The sequence below is a fragment of the Trematomus bernacchii genome, unplaced genomic scaffold (assembly GCF_902827165.1).
Source record: "Trematomus bernacchii unplaced genomic scaffold, fTreBer1.1, whole genome shotgun sequence".
NCBI lineage: Eukaryota > Metazoa > Chordata > Actinopteri > Perciformes > Nototheniidae > Trematomus > Trematomus bernacchii.
The window spans coordinates 7,402,499-7,421,016 of NW_022987714.1; the positions used below are offsets into that span (position 1 = coordinate 7,402,499).

An 18,518-nucleotide genomic window follows, 5' to 3' on the forward strand; every position below is an offset into this window, starting at 1 on the left:
AGTTAAATGATTGACCATAGCTACAATTTTTGGATGTTCAATATCCCTAAAAACTGACGCCAGCAGCCCTTTCTATTTTATGATGCATGAAACAGCAACTAAGTTGCTAAGCTTCCCATTGACTTGCTGCCGTCTAATTTGACATTAGAGCCAGATGTATGCAGAATTCCCATTATTACATTTCTATACAACTAAATACTGTTGTGCTCACCTGCAACAGGAAACAAAATCAAACAACTGAGTTGTGCTTGTGACCTTTTCGAATATTCAGCAAGTGCGAAAACAAATGTACACGCTGTAGACTGTGACAGCACTGTTTTGGTGTAATCTGTCCTCTGGCACGAGGCATTTTGTCTGTGGGGAGCTTTGTTTCCCCAAGATTAGCAGATGCTGATTTATGATCCTGGAGACGCATTCTGTTTGGACATTTCTGCTCCAACAAATATGTTCAGTCATCTTTTCACATCCTGAGATAACTCCTCCAGCCTTGGAAAAAGTTTGAGCAGGGGGAACTTTGCAGCCTAAGCCCAGGGAGTTGCAGAGGTTAGTGCTTGCATGTTGAGGCAGATGCCAGCAGAGCCGCCATTACTGCAGGAGAACACAGAGCTGCTGAGAGAAAGAAGGGAAAGATACACCGCCTGCTCTCTGTCAGTCACTCCTCTCCTTCTCCAAAAACATGCAGTCTGCTTCCAAACAATCTCATCTCTACATCTATCATTCATTTCTGTTTTCAGCAGGTTATCTCAGAGGCAGCCAGAGAGAGGGCCCGTCGCTATGGTAACCACTCCAGCTCCTGGATGAAGCCCAGGGTTGTAAAAGTAAAAAGCAAAAGGCCGGTACGAGCAGGGTCCGTTCCTGTCCAAGTCAACAATTTAATGGAGGGATCACTGGGGGAGAGACAGTTGTCCAAGCCAACATTATAACTCAGCCACATCAAGATTATTTTTAAAAGGGTCCCACTAAACTTCAGCCCAGCATAGTGTTTAATTTTAGAGGGGAGTGAATGTGCTTTTAACACAAAGGAGAAAGAAGAAAACACAAGTGGGAGAAGAGGAATACGTAAGGGGAAGATGAAGAGGCAGTGTAAAGGGGGTTGGAGACAGCTACAGACTGAAGGGAAACAAGAGGAAGCAGCCAAGACTGTGAATGTTGTTTTATCAAGTTCATTTTGTCGCCTGGTTCTTTTCGCCAATCCAAAATACACCATTACATCACACCGAGCATGGGAAACTTGTCTCGCTTATCTCTTTTATTGCCGACTGCGGAAATATTCATCATAAGTGGCGCATCAATCCAACACAACACATTCTATGGTCTTTACTGACAGAAAAACAAAATCCGGCTCTAGGTTTGGAGTGGATTACCAAGAAATGTAATTACAGGTCTGAAACTGCTTAAATGAGACAAACACAATAAGTGTTTTGACAAAAGCCTGTTTTCTATGTTGTCAGGGTGGCTTACAGTACAGAAGTTAATGTTTATTGAAGTTGACATATATATGTACTTTAAACATAGAAGTCAATGAAACCAGACATCAAAACCGAACTACATTTCCCACTCTCTTCAATTGTCTATTTGGAGTGGATGAAAGCAAAGCCATGTCTTGGAAACCCTTGAAGGCATTTTGATGACCCCAGTTGATGTAAATAAAGAGACAAGACAAAATAAAAACACACTTTTATGGCAACCACAAGCACGTTTTATTCACATGAATGTATCTTTCGCAGAGACAAAACTGGGGAAATAAACAAGTTCAAGGTTTCCTTGGTTTTCTACAAGCATCTTGTACTGTCTACTGGCACCATCTCTTCTATGTCAGTCTTCTTCCTCCAAAATGAAAGCTCCCAAAAAATCTTTAGCATGTTACAATTATGCAAATGAAACAAACAAACAAACAGAGCTGTGCGGCTTAAGTTTTATGAAAACAAGAAGAGCAAAATAAGGGAAGGCAGGGCTCTCAGCCGGCAGACAAAGTATGGATTGAATCATGGAGTGACAGGAAACCAAATGAATCATAACCAAGAGAAGTTGAGCTCGGTTAAATCTACTTTCCATTGCAGTCCACTGTGGCAAGAAATGACGAGAAAACGAGCACAGTACTGGTTGTTTGACTTGGGATTCAGGGGTTTTACAAAAACCTCCCGGGTGTCTCAGAGGTAGCCAAGCAGCTTAACTCCAAATAACTCTACTATTTTCCAAAGTTGATGTAAGTGTGTGTGCTGATGAAGTGGCGGGGGTGATGGTCTGCATAAGTAGCATCCTCCATGGACAGACAATAATACCACTGTGTATTCAGTTGTGGGCCAGGTTCTTCTGGTGATGAAAACACATTCAGACCACAGTTGAATTTTTGAGTATCATAGTCTTTTCAAGTAGTCCGCAAACATTTCCACATTGCGACATCTGGTTTGCAATGAACAGAAGAGTTTTTAGGGGGAAACACAAAACTGAAAAATGCTTCTTTTCTATTTCATCCGTGTCCTTCAGTGTCTATAAAATAGCTTTCTGACTTGAGTGTCTGTCAGACCGTGTGCACGTTTGGGCCGCTGAGACTTGTCAGGCCATGCTGAGGAGCAGAGATCTGAGATGTGAGGAACCAGATGGGGCTCTCAGGTGGCCACGGAGGTGACGATCTGGACCACTTCGCCGTTTTCTCCCTGGATGGCCCCCTGGATGGCCTCTTTCACCTCCAACTCCGCCTGCATGGCCGGGCTTAGCTCAGCAGCCTGTGACACATGACAGAGAGGAGATCATTTAGAAGACTGTAGCATGCTTTTTGACCTGATCAGTGTAATCATGAGAAGGCTGCAACACAAATCTGTGTCCCAGGAACTCACAGAGAAAGACCAAAACATGATGTAGCCCCAGCCAGGGGTGGGACATATAATGATATCATTATCAAACCAACATCAGATTGGATATTGTGTTAATTTTTATCGTTATACAAGTGTTGTGTTTTCCTCTTTTTAAAGGCTGCATTACAGTAAAATTATATATTTTTCTGAATGTATCAGACTGTTATAGCGGTTTCATTACTTCCTTTACCTGCTTAGTCATTACATCCAAATTAACAGAGATTATTTATCAAAAATTCTTATCTAGTTTTTCGAAAGTCTCAATGGTCAACCCCACAATATCGTCACACTATTGTTGTGGAGGTATTGTGTGAAAAACTTTGTGATACTGGACTATTTTCTTTCTAAACCGCCCAGGCCTAGCCCCTGCAGCATTGTGGGAGACAGGTAATTGACTGAAGACAAAAGACGTAAAGGAATGACAGGAGAGATTAGAGAGGAGATATATCAGAGAGAAGACAGTTGGTGCAAAGGCCAAGAAAATAAGCAGTGACAGGTGGGGGGGACGTGAAGTGATGAGCTATTTGTATTATAATGTTCTCTGACTGACTCTGTGCTCGGTGTCAGACAGAGCAAGCTATTGTGTAGGTTTCAAAAAAGAAAACTCAAAAGATGAGAGGTTCATGACTCAGTCCTGGATGATATTCATGAAGAGTGACTCACTCCTTCCTCAAATGCACGCCAAAGGTTCCCTAAAAACACCTGCAGCATTTAATCCTCCCTTCAGCCCGGCATGCTGTCACTAGACAACAGCATTGAATGAAGCACAGCTGCAGCACAGCAGTGCATACAATACAACAACACATGAGGCTGACACACGGTAACCACTTGCGGTCAACAGGCCAAGTACAACTCACATGGATCCATGTTTCTCACTGAGCATATGAAACTTTGGACACGGTGAACTGTCACAGTGCGGGCCTTGTTCTCCATTTGTTAATACTCAAGGATAATAGATCCATTGCTTTCAGTCTTTTTCAACAGAACATGTGTCGGAATCTTTTGAAATGTGTGGGTGAATCAGGTTCTTGTTGTTCTTCATTCCCAACATTAGACATGGAGATAAACCATGTTGCATCAAAACTCACAACTCACAACACAACTGCCCCATAGATTACTAAAATGTGTTGCCCCCAACTTCATCTAGTTTGGTAATGGAAACTATTTAATAAAGAGGGAGGGAAAATGCTGAGATAAATAAATACAAAAGCCTAAGTAACTTTTCAAAAACGTTTATAAGTGCTGCCATATGTCTGGAAACAGATGAGAGCAATTCTCTCGATTCCACACTTTGCAAAAAAGTGGAAAAAGAACAGCGCTAACCTTCCTATGAACTTTGAACTGAAAGCCAGCCATGTTTACACTTTAGGACATCACAACCCAACTTTGATAAGAACACACCCTGAAGCAGGCCCAGTATATATGCCCCAATCAAATCTGTGCATTGTGTCTTTACAATACAGCGGCAGTAGGTTTGATTAGGCAATGCTATTCTATATAAACTTTACTTACTCATTTATCATATGCATTAACTTTTTTGATAATGGGTTGGATAGATCTACTATGTGAAGTCCTTTAAAGCACACTTAATAAGATCAACTTGTTGAGCATCTTAGCACCAACCTTTTTTGACACTTGTACATTATTTTGGCAGTGATGCCTAATGAAAATCTGCTATTGACGAGTTTAAATATTGTTTGATCAAAAGTCAACACATTAACAGGCTTGTTTTTTCTGTCCTTGGGCACTTAATGAACCCAAAACTCCAGCGAACAGAACGCTGATGGCTGATCAGACCTCTGCCTAATTTGTTGATTTCTGTCAAGATTTGTGTACAATCAGACATTAGGAAAACATTAGCTCTTTTTAGATCTAAAAATCCATCCAAACGAATCAGTTGAGTAAACAAACAGTTTGATTGCTCCCTGGGCCCGCAACATGGGGCGCAGACCCTGGAATAGAGTGTGTGGGGGGGGGGCAATCGTTTTGTATGCTTTCTGGAGTTTTAAGATGCCTTAATCTCCTCGACCCTCACAGGGCCGAGGAACTAATGACCTCGACGACTACCAACAACAAAAAGACAGCAATACAGCGTTTTACTAAGATCAAAGTTTTATACTAGGAAACCTGGTGCGTGGCTTTTCTGCAGAGAGATCCCTATCATGACAGGACCCATATTTCACACAGCCATTAATCATTTGCTGTTCTCTCTGTTTACAATATGACAACAGAACAAAGACTCACATCAAGGCTAGAGGGAACCCAATTCGGCATGGGACTTGAGGGAAAGAAGCAGCGAGGAGAACATTTGATATTTCGGGTAAACAAAAAGCAGAAAGAACAATAGAAACGCGTGGTGCTTTCATATCCACCCCAAAGTTAAACTGGCCACTTCAAAGGCCACGCTGCCGTGTGCAACATCCTGATTCCACATGTAGCCGTTGCTCAAAAAACTCACTCATCGAGGGATTTCAGGCATATCTACTAATTACTACCGTTCTCCTTGTTACACTCCATTCACTGCACTCTATCATGTTAAATTACTGTTTGTACAAACAGCCGTCATAATGACTGAAAGCTGAGTGCATTTTATTTGAACATAATTATGACAGCAGGGGAAAAGCCGACCCATTATACCTGCAAGTATTTCATCTAAATTGCAGAAATTAAACTAATTTCAACATTACTGTAATTATGAGGGAAATATTGCAGGACATATTCTGCTCATTACGAGGCTGATCAGATCCTTATAGAACAAAGGAGGCAGGTGTGAGCCCTGACAATCAGTAACTCTGGCTGCTAGACAGGGCGTCATTTCTCCAAAGAGGGAGAAGAAGAAAAAGTAAAGAAAACATACGTTTGATTCCTCAAAAATATGATTATATTTGAAAAAAAATGTGCTAAGTAAGAAAGTATATTCACTAAGGTTCACCAATAATTCGGTTTCTCGTGGCAGGCAGATGTAAGAGGCTTTGTAAGATAGATTTTGGATTTGTATCAACTGTTGATGACTCGAGGTTGTGTGTTGTTATGTTGTTTGTTTGCAATAACAATGTTTGGAATAAGTTGCAAATACAATTTTGTTACTTTTTCTTTTATCACAGACAGCTGATGAGATTGGTACGTACTGTGTATTCATTTCAATTTTCCAGATACAAAAGTGAATAGTCTGTTACTTATTTGAAATATAACTAAATGGTTTATAACTCAACACTGTGGTATCATGAAGCTATCCAGAAGACTGATATTTATTAGTCTGATTTACTTTAAGAAATAAACTTTGAATCCAAACTAACATTACAAACACATTACTAATCACTTTCTCCTGGTAAATTCTTCACATGTAGCGTGTCATTCAACACATCGGAGAACTAAAAAAGGCAAAATCCTGGGAATTGTATTTCCTGGCGAGCACTTAGTATGCTTCACAGATTGATGGCATCACTGAAGGACTGATAACAGATCTACAGTGTGTACTTCAGTTTGAGAAAAAGATGTGGAGAACAGCTATTTGTCATGGATTTCTTCAAAAACAAACACGTGTAGTGGGACTGATTTAGATTAGCAGCGGGGTCTGTTTCACTTCAGATGATAGAAACATTCTCCAGGTGTTGGAATACTACCCATTAACAAACAATCTGTGTGTGTGTGTGTGTACACGTGTACAAGCCTGGAAGAAGTTGTGTTTCTTTGGCTGTTGTTTTACCTGTACGGCAGCTGTGTGATCTGAGACGGGCGCGAGTTGGACGTACTGCACTTGGATGTCATTGGGGAGGGGGGAGCCCTCTACTGCTGTGGCCCCCCCATCAGCTGATGCCACCGCTATGAGCTGAGCCCCACGTAGCACCTAAGATGAACAATGGAGAGAGAGAGAGAGAGAGAGAGAGAGAAAAAGAATAGTCAACCATTATGATTTCAGTCGATTCTCACAATTATCATCAGCCAAAGTGTAACAGAGCCCATTGAAACCCCCCTCATTAGCTTGATTCAGTTTGAAAAGCAACAATCAGGTTGGCTCTGCAATGATCTATAGCAAACATGGTTGGAAACGAGAAACAAATAAAACCAAACAGCAGAGAGTCTCATTTAGGTCCTGTCTGATATGTTTATGTTCTTTTATTGATTACAGCCATCAGTGTGTACAAGCACTGTGTCACATAAACACAATGCGGGGGTATCTGAATGATGTGAATAAACATTTCAGCCCTGCTGTTCTCACTGTATCTCATCCCGCCCTCCTTCTATGTATCGACTTTGAGAGGAACTTTATGGTCCATTCAACTCAATTACCTTTTTTTTTTACAAGTTTTGCCTTCCTGCCCTCCATAACATGATATACTAATTAGGATTCATTTTTATCTGGGATCATTTAATTAAACAATTCTTTCAGACGAAGAAACAAAAGAAATTGGCAGAGAATGGAGAAAGAGACATCGCAGGGGGATCCTAATCTCCCACAGTGTTGAAAGTGAGCCAGGCTCTGTGGTTCTGACGCATTAATTACAGAGCAAAACAGAGCAGCTGGAGAGTTGGGTATTCCTATAGTTTGTTGAGGCACTTTCTATAGATAGACTGCAACCACAACACACATTGGGCAGTGTATGTTTACGTGGGTGTTTCTGTGACCTCGTACAAGGCATTAGCAGAGGACACCTTTTTATTTGTTTGGATTGTATAACTCTAATGTGACAACAAACATACAAATTAACATGCAATCCTCCTGTCAACACATACGCATGAAAAAGACAAATGGAGAGAAACACTCAGCTTTGGGCTCGTGCATGTTCATTGTAGTCAGACAGAGGTCACACACCACACTACTACCCTCCAGTGTGACCAAGCTTTCCAGCAAGAAGTTTCTCAGAGTGGTTTGAAATTAAAGGCATTCCTCCACGAACTGACAGCAGGGTCTCATTTATAATTTATATCATGGCCTTGGACTGAACACAGGCACATTCAGTGTCTCCTGTCTGGCAGGGATCATGTGTATGTTGTCTTTGTGTTTTTCTTCTAAGATGTTATGTGAGGTCTCCAGCTGCACTTGGTACTGGGACATGCTTAACAGACATTAACATTTAAGGGAGAATATGCAAGCCTGCAGGAAAACCCAAACCTCACAAACCTCAATTACAGATGATGTTTGTTGCCCCCTAACCCCTTCCAATCCCAGAGTCCCACACTGCATCTCAACCAAAGGTCCAACCTTTACTTTGAAGTTCTGAGCTAGTGGCGGGCCCCAAAGGTTCAGTTAACCCACCCTCAACCCGCCGATTAGCCTCGTCATCTAAAGAGACTTTGCCAGTTTCACCACAAAATGCCGTCTCATCGCCATAATGTGCCGGGCCCGGCCGCCCCGATGGAAGTCATTAGTGTAAGAAGTCCGCCTGACTCACCGGATCAGACAACCAGGACGCTTCAGGCACAGTATGGATTGAGGGTGGGGGAGCTAGACTCTTAACACAACAGAAGACTCAAATGAATCACTGTGTTTGGTGACACATAAAACATTCCTGATCGATTAGATCATTATCCCGAAGGGTTGCTGTAAACTATAATCAGACCGTGAAAGGACTAGTTCGAATATGTTGTGAAACATGCTAATTCACTTTCTTGCAGAGAGTTGGAAGAGAAGCTCAATACTACAAGGTCTGTGCAATAAATATGGAGCTAGCTAGCTTAGTTGAGCATCAACACAGGGAGCAGGCTGAAAACAACTAGCTTGGCAATGTTTAAGCTAGGCTAACTCCTGGTACCAGTAAATGGGCTTATTTCCTAAAATGTCCAACTATTTCTTAACAACGTATGGACATACTTGAAGTATGGATCATCCCACTGAGACTAAATCCTTGGAAACAAAGCTTGATCAGTCAGCTCATTGACATCAGTGAGAATCTAAAATGTACAGCCAGCTGTTGAGAGGCTTCATGAAGGCATTCCTCTATAGAGATCGGTCCTCATCCTCACAGTTCATCTCACTGTTCTCATATAAGAAATCAAGCCCAGCGTCTGCCAAGTGTGCATCTGTCTGCAGTCGTATGTATGTGAACCTATGCGTGTGCGAACTCAAGTAAGATCATGTGTCTAAACCGTAAGTGTATAATTACCGCAGAGATTCTATGTTTGATACTTGAGATAGTAAAAACTTGTCAAACTCAATAAGATTCTCAAACTCCATTTGAGAGCCGCTTGCATTCTCAGCTGTGAGGAGCAGCACACAGAGGCTCACAAAAGCATTTACAGAGTTGGAACGGCGTGTGAGATCTCTGCAGCGATTACACAGGAACTTCTCGAGTCCACATCCTGTCCCACGACTCGCTTTTTCTGAGCAACCTCCTTCCCTCTATCTGGGTGTAATATTGTCATGTTTGGCTTGAAAGTATGAATATGTCCAAAACAATCTAAAGCTAAGAGTAAATCTGCGCTCAAGAAACATATATTAACTTTACGGAAGATGCCCAAAAGTGTGAGGATACATTTTAGTCTTGTTTGTATTTGGGTCACCCTATTAGCATACATCATATATGTGTTGTCTATAAATACCACAGGGTTGGAAGTTTATATAAAACACTGTTAAGGAACATACTTTGATTCTGTTGGCCCTGATGATAATTGCTCCTCATTCGGCAAATAGGACATCATCATCATTAAGTTGTTTGGTAATGGTGAAAAAACAAAATTATGTTTTTAGTTTTCTGATGAATAAAGATATTTAGCTTGAACAACAAATCAAGGTTGTTGAAGAGTTGGATAATTAATACCTCTAATAAAACGTTGTAAATGTTTGCAGGGGCTTACTTGGAGCAGACAAGTCCCCCGACAATGGGAACACTTAACAGACTTGTTTTGATTGCCTAACTGTTTCAGTTTTCAACTACATGCGGGGGTGACTCACTTAAAATGCAGCCCAATATATAAGATTTGACGTAGTGGGCTGAATTTGTCAGAAACAGAGGCCATAAACAGTATTTCTTGAGTGTATTCGTTGCTGTTGACCTCAAAGTTTAAAGAAGTGGGACCCTTAGATAACCATTACCCGCTGGCTGGCCACCCCTATGCAGACAAGCTGGATTAAAGAGCCCTGATGCTGCAACACAGTACTGGAGAGAAGAGCGCTGAATAATCAAGAGCATCTTAAATTCTCTGTTGGCTTTGCTAGCTGTCATTGCCTGAAGAAAAAAGGGGAAAATAAATCTTTTGCTGATGCTGTAATGCTCTCGGTAATGGATTCAGGCACTAAGGAAACAGCAATGTGAGAGCAAAAATGAACAACAAGAGCATCTTAATGCGAAAAACATTCATGATTTCAAGACAACAACCAACTGGATAAACAACGCCATCATCTGTCCTTGTCTGAGGATTTTAAAATGTGCTTCTTCTCCTTTAACGTAGTATAAAATGTAAATGTTGTATGTTATACAATAATAGTTCAACTTGAATAAGGAAGGCTTGCAGAAAATATCAGAAATGCAACAATGCCTCTGATTTTCAATCTTTACCAGTGGTAACATTCTCAGTAATGCATCAATCACTAAATGTGTTTCCACATCCTAATCCTTTGTGCAAGCTGGCATTAATTCCCAGGCTCACCAGAGGTCTCAGTTAAACTCAGCTGTGAAGCGAACAATAATATGAGTCACAACTTAGTGTGCATGTGTGTGTTTGTGTCTGAGTATGTTCTTAAAGATTTTTCTCCCCCCTGAAAGATCGTCTCTTTTAATAAATACCAAAATCCACACACATAGAACATAAGGTTTTCCTGTGCTCTACAAAAAAAAAAAGACACAAATCTGGTTCCTATGATTCCTAAAGGGATACCTCCTCTTCTTTCAGATCTGAAAAAAACAAAACAAAAAGAAAAACAGGGAAATGACAAAAGAAACATTTGGACTTTGGAGTGGCTAGAACTTCCTCTCAGCTTTACAGTTGTTGACAACATCTGTAACTGCCAACCGTGGACAGATGTCCAAGCAGAAACACTATCTCCGGGTGGGTGGGTGGTTCAGAGGATGGAGGGGGGAATATGGCCTGTTTGCGACTTGGCCCTTAATATGCCCCTTAAGCACAGCGGTGTGCTGAGTGCTTGTTGAGTGTAGACAAGTGGGAAAATAAGCACACTGGCCTAAATATGTCTCACTGCAGGCATTAACTCCACATATGTGTCCCGCTCTATCGAAATCAGTCGGAAGTCACAACGGCTCATTTCAAAATAAACGTGGTTATGTGTAAAAAAAATAGTTTTTCCGGGTTCGGGTGTTTTGTTTGATTTTAACTAAACAAAGTCTTGGCTTTCAGAATATGAAACTTTTATTTCCAAAATCACACGATAAATAAATGTTTGAAGCTTGTAAAGGGAAGATGACAGCTCTCACTCGCCACCCTGCTCTTCCGCAGCGCCGCTCCCCCTCCCTCCGGCTGACATTATGAATGTAAGGCGTATAGTAATCATAGATAACACGGCAGGGTCCGTTACAGTTTGTTTTCATCTGATTTCAAATAAACAAAGTCTTGGCTTTCAGAATATTAAACTTGTTTCGTCAAATTCAGATGATAAATACAACTTTGAAGCTTGTAACGGCATAATTACAAGCGGAGAACGGAGTAACTTGGCGTCACAGCAGGCATAACAACAGCCGGTGTTTCTCGTGAGTGTTTTCCCCGGGAAACAAACACAATACACACACAAATGCAAAAATACACAAACACACACACACGTATACACACACACACACACACACACACACACGCGAGCTTCCCCCAGACCAGTAATCCAAACGAAAAAATATCTTCCCTCCGTAGTATTTCGATCATTTGCTCCGCTAATAATCAATCAGATCGATGGATTCCAGAGAAGAGGACACTTTGAAGGCCTTTTTCTCAAAATGATGAATCTGTAACAGTCATTATATAATGTGACATATTTTGCTTAATATTTGGAGTACAAAAACAATCCTGATATCATTAGAAAGCTAGGAATCTCCTCTTTCCAACAGTGTATACAACTCAAAATGTGTCTTCGGGTCAATGCGACTGATTTCGATGGAGCAGGTTACATATATTTTATACTACCTCTGAGTCTGAGGACTAATCTGATTTAAGCTGAGCCCCAGCTCATAACATGATTGAATTGCAAAAGTGTTCTTGCGGTAAAAATCAAAAAAGTTTCAGAAGTTGAAAGACAAGCCAAATAGTATCTTGTTTAGTTACTCTGAGATTTGAGAAGTCTCACTTATTTACAGTTAAAGGTTAAGACATTTGCCAAGCGATATTATTATACATTACTGATCCATCCATCTCCTGTCAACACAAAATATTCTTTTAAAAACCTCCTATTATAAATCTTGATGTCTCTCGATGACCTCGTAACATGGCCCACAGCTTCCCATCTCCACCCACACCCTGACAGTGTTTCTACACCAGAGCTCAACACCTGCATCTAATCAAACCCTCCCTTGCATCCTTTGCTCCACAACTCCCACAGGCACTCTGGGAGTCAGAATCAGAAAGGGCTCTGAAAGGTTTTACAACAAACCCAGCTTGACTTGAATTCTGATCCAAGATCGGCTAATCTAAAAGAGGACTGATTAAAGAAATGCCAGTTGTAATTAAAACTCAGGCCCTGTAAAAACAATAAGGAAGTAAATTCCATTGAAGATTTTCTCTGTTCTCACGATTTAGGATAATCACTTTGTGTTTCAAATTATCCATGTGATTCATTGATGTATGCCCTAACAAAATACCCATCTTCAAGCCATTTACTCTAGTCTGGATAAAGTATAAATGCACAATGACTTTTCTTAATTCAAATGTAGTGTTGTAACAGAAAGTTGGAGGCTTTATTAATATTGCTGATTTTCAAATTAGAATCCACATTTTATTTTTGCAAAGCTTTTCCTTTTTTTCATTCAGTTTAAGCTTGGTGTTGCTGCACAGTTTCAAATGAAGAGCATGCTACACTACCATAAAAAGGGTCCAAAAGGCAATATTTATTCAAAATTAAAAACGATTTTGCCTTGTTTTTCTTCCAAGAATTTGACTTCAATCCTTATTTTTGGGCATTTAGCCTTCGAAGCGGTCCTATAGCAGTCACATTTATCTCCCTTTTGCCGCACACAAAGCAGTGCGGTCTATAGGAACTGACGAGTTATGTAAATGTATAAAAGCACATTTAATCCAAAACCCCTTTTACAAATGTTAGTTCTCTGTAACGTTCCTCTAATATTCAAAAACAAATGAATTTTTTTTTTTTTTTTAGACAATGTGTGAAAAGATGACCTAAGACTGACCTTTCAAGCAACACATCCAAAGATTATCTGTAAGAGGACCCAATGGGACCTGAAATCTTCCACTCTGTCAAACAGCAGCAAAGAATCGAACTGTTCTACTTCAATCTCACATTTGACATGACAGACATCCGTCATCTTTCATCAGCATGCAGCATGCTGGAGTCTTTAACAAACCAAAACATCCCATCAGAAACAATTACTTTTAATGCTGCCAGTACATTTGCCAGCAATAGAAAAAGAGGAAACAAAACAAACCATTCAGAGGATTCTCCGTCGATTAACATTATCTCAAACATCTGGCTAGTGATTTCTCTGACATAATGTATTACTCATGGTAATCTCCAAAAGAATGTGTAGTGTGAAAAACACCTTTAGTTGCAGTTTTGGTTATGTAAGCGTTTTTTCTATCATTTCAACAAAAACATGTTTTATCGTTCCCAAACTGCTGGTCATGCTCCTTCTTTCCCCCAAGAACGTTCCCTTACATCTATTCTTCTTCAGTTTTGTGGTTGGTGTTCGGACAAAAAAGAAAATCTGCCAGAAATCTGACTTTGCCATTTATAAGCTAGGAGTCATCTGAAAGACTGGTGAGTAAGCTATCTGTTAATCAAATAATGTTCATTCCAATCATGTGTCAAATATCCTGATTAAGTTGTTTACATGACAGAATATTTGTATAAGCAGGTTCTAATTAACCTAGAGTCCATGTAAATGCACTGACTATTGCTGTAAGAATTGCTGTCTCAGCCTGGATCGTGTTGAATCTGAAACGGATGGATGATGAGCTCTGTAGGCCTGGGACTGATGAGACAGGGCTGCACCAAGCTTGTGCCAATGGTGAGTCACGCTGACATGCATATGAAACATCTGGTCCCTCTTACTCTCACACCCATGCGACCCAGGGCTTCTGCCCACGAAGACAAAAGAAAACACCACTGGGGGTACCCTCCTCTGCACTGCTCAGAAATGCTGAGTTACTGACACACACACACACACACCTACGCAGGAATTCAGAACTAAGGATTTCCCGATCTGTGGTTTTATCTCCAGGCCATGATGTCACAAGGACGCAAAGCAGACCAATACTCCTTTGAAACACGATCCACCACTAGATCTTTAAATCATTGACTGCTTACGTAAAACCCACTTACACTAAACATTGGTCATAAAACATCTTGTTTCTATCTTTTCATCTCATTTTTACCCTCCCCCCAGACTGTGAATCACAGTCATTTCTGGAACCCTTTACACATGAGAAACAACATTCTTGAGGGGAGAGAGAGAGAGAGAGAAAGAGGACAGAAGAGTAACTCGGGCCACGGGCCAGCAGCTTGATTCCAGCACAAATCACACCCTGATTCTCTGAGGTTAACCTTGCAGATTGTGGAACCATCTGCTTTGTGTGTAGAATTGACAAATGAAGAGATACTGTCCTAGGACGCCAGACTTTTACCGAAGCTAACTGACAACAGGCTTTGAGGAGCTGATGACTCAAACAACTGTAGCATCAATACTTGCAGTACAACATGAGATCAGGGGGTTCAACACCCACTCATTCGTTTGGTCCCTCTTTATCAATTTGTTTTTGTCATTACCTCAGCTTTCAATTTTTGGCCATCATCCTCCATCAACTTTTTTGACACATCTTTCTCCCTCTGTGCACCATCATTAGCATCATAGAGCTAGTTCTTCTCCTGGTTCTGTGTTTACAGGTCCTGGCAGCATGGATGTAGGGGCCAGTGCCGAATTGGACAATCTGTCTTGTGACCCAGTTCCCACACGGACCATCAACAAGGCCGTTGGGATGGTCCAACAGATGCACCGCAACATATGCTAACAGGAAGGGGTGGCAGAGGTTCAACAAGGGGAAGGAAGAAGGGTGGGGGGCCTGTCATTACACTCTTGATGATCATGTGTTGAGCCCCAGATGGGCGGCCTTTAGGACCATCACCGGTATATGACTCATGATGGATCAGTAAAAGTGATTCCATTCTTCTTCTTTTTTCTGTTTTCAAGTATTTTCAAAGATGATTGACAGCATAAATGTAGAAGAGAGAAAATAGGGCATCCGAGGTTATTGCAGGCACGTTGTGTTTGCCTAAACCATTCGAGCTAGCAGAGGAAACGTTTTTTTTTATGTGGCATCTGGTGCCATGCATGCGTTTTCACAGCTTAACTGGTCTCACTTTTCAAACACGAACGGGACACAACATCTCTTCCAGACGGTGTCCCTTTTTTACTTTCCTATCCCCATCTTTTTTTTTTTTAAACTCCCCTCCTTCTGATCAGCCGCTCCTTTCATCTTGCGATCCTCCATTTGGTCTGCATCAGTGCAGGGTAAGTTCACAGAACGGAGAGGGAAGGGCACTACATAAGAGGCTATGACAGACAGGGAATGCAGTAAAAGGCTAGTTATTTTATAGTTTCATGGGTCTGCCTTCTCTTCCGTCTCCATGAGAGGGTTTTTATAAGCTGGTGGAGAACATTGGCTCTAGCTTTGCTCTGACTTTCAACTGGCACTGTTCCACTAATGTCAGGGCTTAGTTGGCATACGCTGAAATAAAAGCGGATACAGAAACATTTGCAGCTGTGCTACACAGATGTGATGTGTGCATGAGCAGTTAGACAAACAAACAAAGAGAATAGTGAAGTGTGTGTGAAGAACACCTAGATGCTCATTGCATTCAGTACATCTCCAGGGACAATATAGAGCCTGATAGGTGGACAGAGGGCAGACAGAGGGGTCAGTCTGCACCCCTCTCAGAATATTAACACAGCCTTTCTCCTCGACTACAAAGAGGCCTCAATTTATTTTATGAAAGCTGGAGCAGGGATTTGACCTCTTGTCCTTCAGCCTTCTTTCACTTATCTCTTACTGAAAAAAGTCTTCTATGTTCTTCCTGGAGAAATATCCAACAGTAAGCAGCAAACTTACAGGACGACCTGATTTAGTCATGCACTGAAAACTCTATAGAGAGAGCTAAAGGGTTATAAATATGAATATTTTGTGTTTTTCCGCTACAAACAGGTAGCATTGAATTGATTTCCTGATCAAATAATCACTCAGGTAAGACTTTCATTTTAGCAATGCATTCTTGTCCGTGCAGCAATAATCGTTATTAAAAATAAACACACTCGATAACTAATTTGGGTCCATCGTAATACAATGCTAAGTGTTTTGCCAATAAACACAACACGTTTTCTTCCAGCAATAGGATTAATGAGGAAAGACAAAATTACTGACAACATTAAAATACTTCAAGTGTAGAATAGGCCCTTTCTGAACATTATAGAGAATTTAACACAATAAGTAGAAGCCTTACAGAACTAAGACAATACAGAATAGCATAGCAGTGTCTTGCCATCTAAAGTCATTCTTATTGAATAAATCTATGTCCTGGGGACAGTCTGCATAAACTGCTGACAATATAATGACAGCTTTGGGAACACCAAAAAGATTGATTTTATATTCACACAATTAAAAGAGAGGCTTTAAAAATGTGTCAACATATGCCACCATTTTTAGGGGAGGCTGGGTGAATTGAAGTGAAAACATATTACATTAGTTATCAAAATAAGACAGTAGCCTAATGTGTGTGATTTGGCTAAAGAGTTAGTTCAGAGATACAGTAGTTTGGCATATATTATTGGTTTTCCCATTTACCAAGAGTTCCAACCTAAATGCCATAGAAAATAACTTTAATGTATTTGTTTTAGTCTGAATGTATGATAAACAGCAATACAAGGCTCTCTTGGCTCAATTGTTGAATGTCTATGAGATCAGATAACCTAATCAGGATCCTATAGATTTGATGTTTTACGAAGCTTTTTCTGACGGAAGGCCCACCGTCTCTGACTCTGGATCCATTACCCATAACAATCCCTTGGGAAAGAAATCAGTGGCATTAATTACTAAACCTACCTAATGAGGAGGCCAGATTTAAACTAATCTTTTCAATGCAACTTCACCCCTCGATATGCTGAGACTTTGTACAGTAAATAAATGATCCATCATTCGTTCAGGTTGTAGACGACTAAATGTAACTCAACACGAACTGAGATCTGATCGACAAATGTGAGGCAGGAAACCTAAAAATGGGGATTTTGATAATGACTCAATGGGACAAATACAGCTGAGAGGCAAAATAGACAATGTGCAGATAACATTGGACAACAAGTGAATGAATAAAAAGACCCTGATGTAGCCACAGAGTGCAAAAACAGCTGTGTGGAGCTCTTAAAAATCACAACTGGAGACTGCAACAACTTTTCTTTATTGATGCAATTGATCTTAATGCGGTCAAGATTCGACCAGAGAGTGTGAACATCTGACATTAAATGTGACTTAGGTGATTTGATGGGGCAGGTGGCCTCTTAAAAGACAGATGTAACCATAGCTACATATCATGAGGTGTGAGGGTGAAAAAAAAGAAGAGAGTATCGCCCCAGAGAAAGAAAACGAAGGGAGAGCACTTGTGTGATGAATGCTAGGTCACGCTAACATAGCCTCCGCATTATTCTACCAGATAACAACAACAGTGACATAACACATTGCTTATTTGATGTAAGCCTTTATGTAAACACACACATTAGACATTTAAGACAGCACATATCAGGATTAAGTCTGATCTGGTTTGCCTTTGTCTGATATTCTTAACAAATACTACTCCAAAATACACTACATTAATCATCATTCAGACATCAAATATAAATAGTTTGCGAACATATCTGGTCAAATTGATTCATCTCCTTGAATATGTGTTATCACTGCCATCATACTTGTTCAGCCCCCGTTTCCCCAGAGTGTCTTTATGTGCTTTCTGGGGTTCATCAGATTTAAGAGCTGACCTAAGGGTGGCCTGGTATCCGCTCCAAGACACTTTAACAATATAAAATGAGAAGTCACTGCCATCCTAGTACTACTGCATGCGTGTGAAAAGCTTGACCTGCAACATGAAGTTTAAAGAATAAGTTCCTGTGTGTTTGTTTTGGCACGGCACTCGTATCAATTTACAGACCCAATCTAAATATGAGCAAAAAGAAAGGGAAAATAAAAAGGAGATTTTTATTGGACTGGGCTCCCAGACCTGCCAAAGGAATACAGGCCTTTGTAGAGGCTCTTCTGTTTTGTTCTTGCACCATTAAGGGTCAATCTGTAAGTAGGCTAATGCGTATGGATATCCAACCAAGTTCCAAATAGCCTATTTTATGCCCTACAGAACATCTGAAAAGTGATAAAGCTGATGGAAATCTATAAAAGAAGTTCTGGGCAAAACTTCCAAGTTCATAGAGAAAAAAGACAGAGAAACATGCTGCCGTCTAACTTGGTGAGGAGGTCATTCTGGGACACGAGCAGACGAGTGTGTTTATGACTGTGTGA

At 40.7% G+C, this 18,518-nt stretch overlaps 1 protein-coding gene across 1 annotated transcript in view; it reads right to left on the minus strand.

The window, feature by feature from the left end:
* Window positions 1-1,676: 1,676 nt before the first annotated feature.
* banp (BTG3 associated nuclear protein) overlaps window positions 1,677-18,518 on the minus strand; it is a 34,798-nt gene continuing 17,956 nt past the window's right edge. Inside the window, exons 12-13 of the mRNA XM_034141869.1 lie at window positions 6,562-6,702; window positions 1,677-2,726 (exon numbers count right to left, since the gene is read on the minus strand). Coding sequence (XP_033997760.1) covers window positions 2,610-2,726; window positions 6,562-6,702 — 258 coding nt within the window. The 3' untranslated portion in view covers window positions 1,677-2,609. The remainder of the gene's footprint in view (window positions 2,727-6,561; window positions 6,703-18,518) is intronic.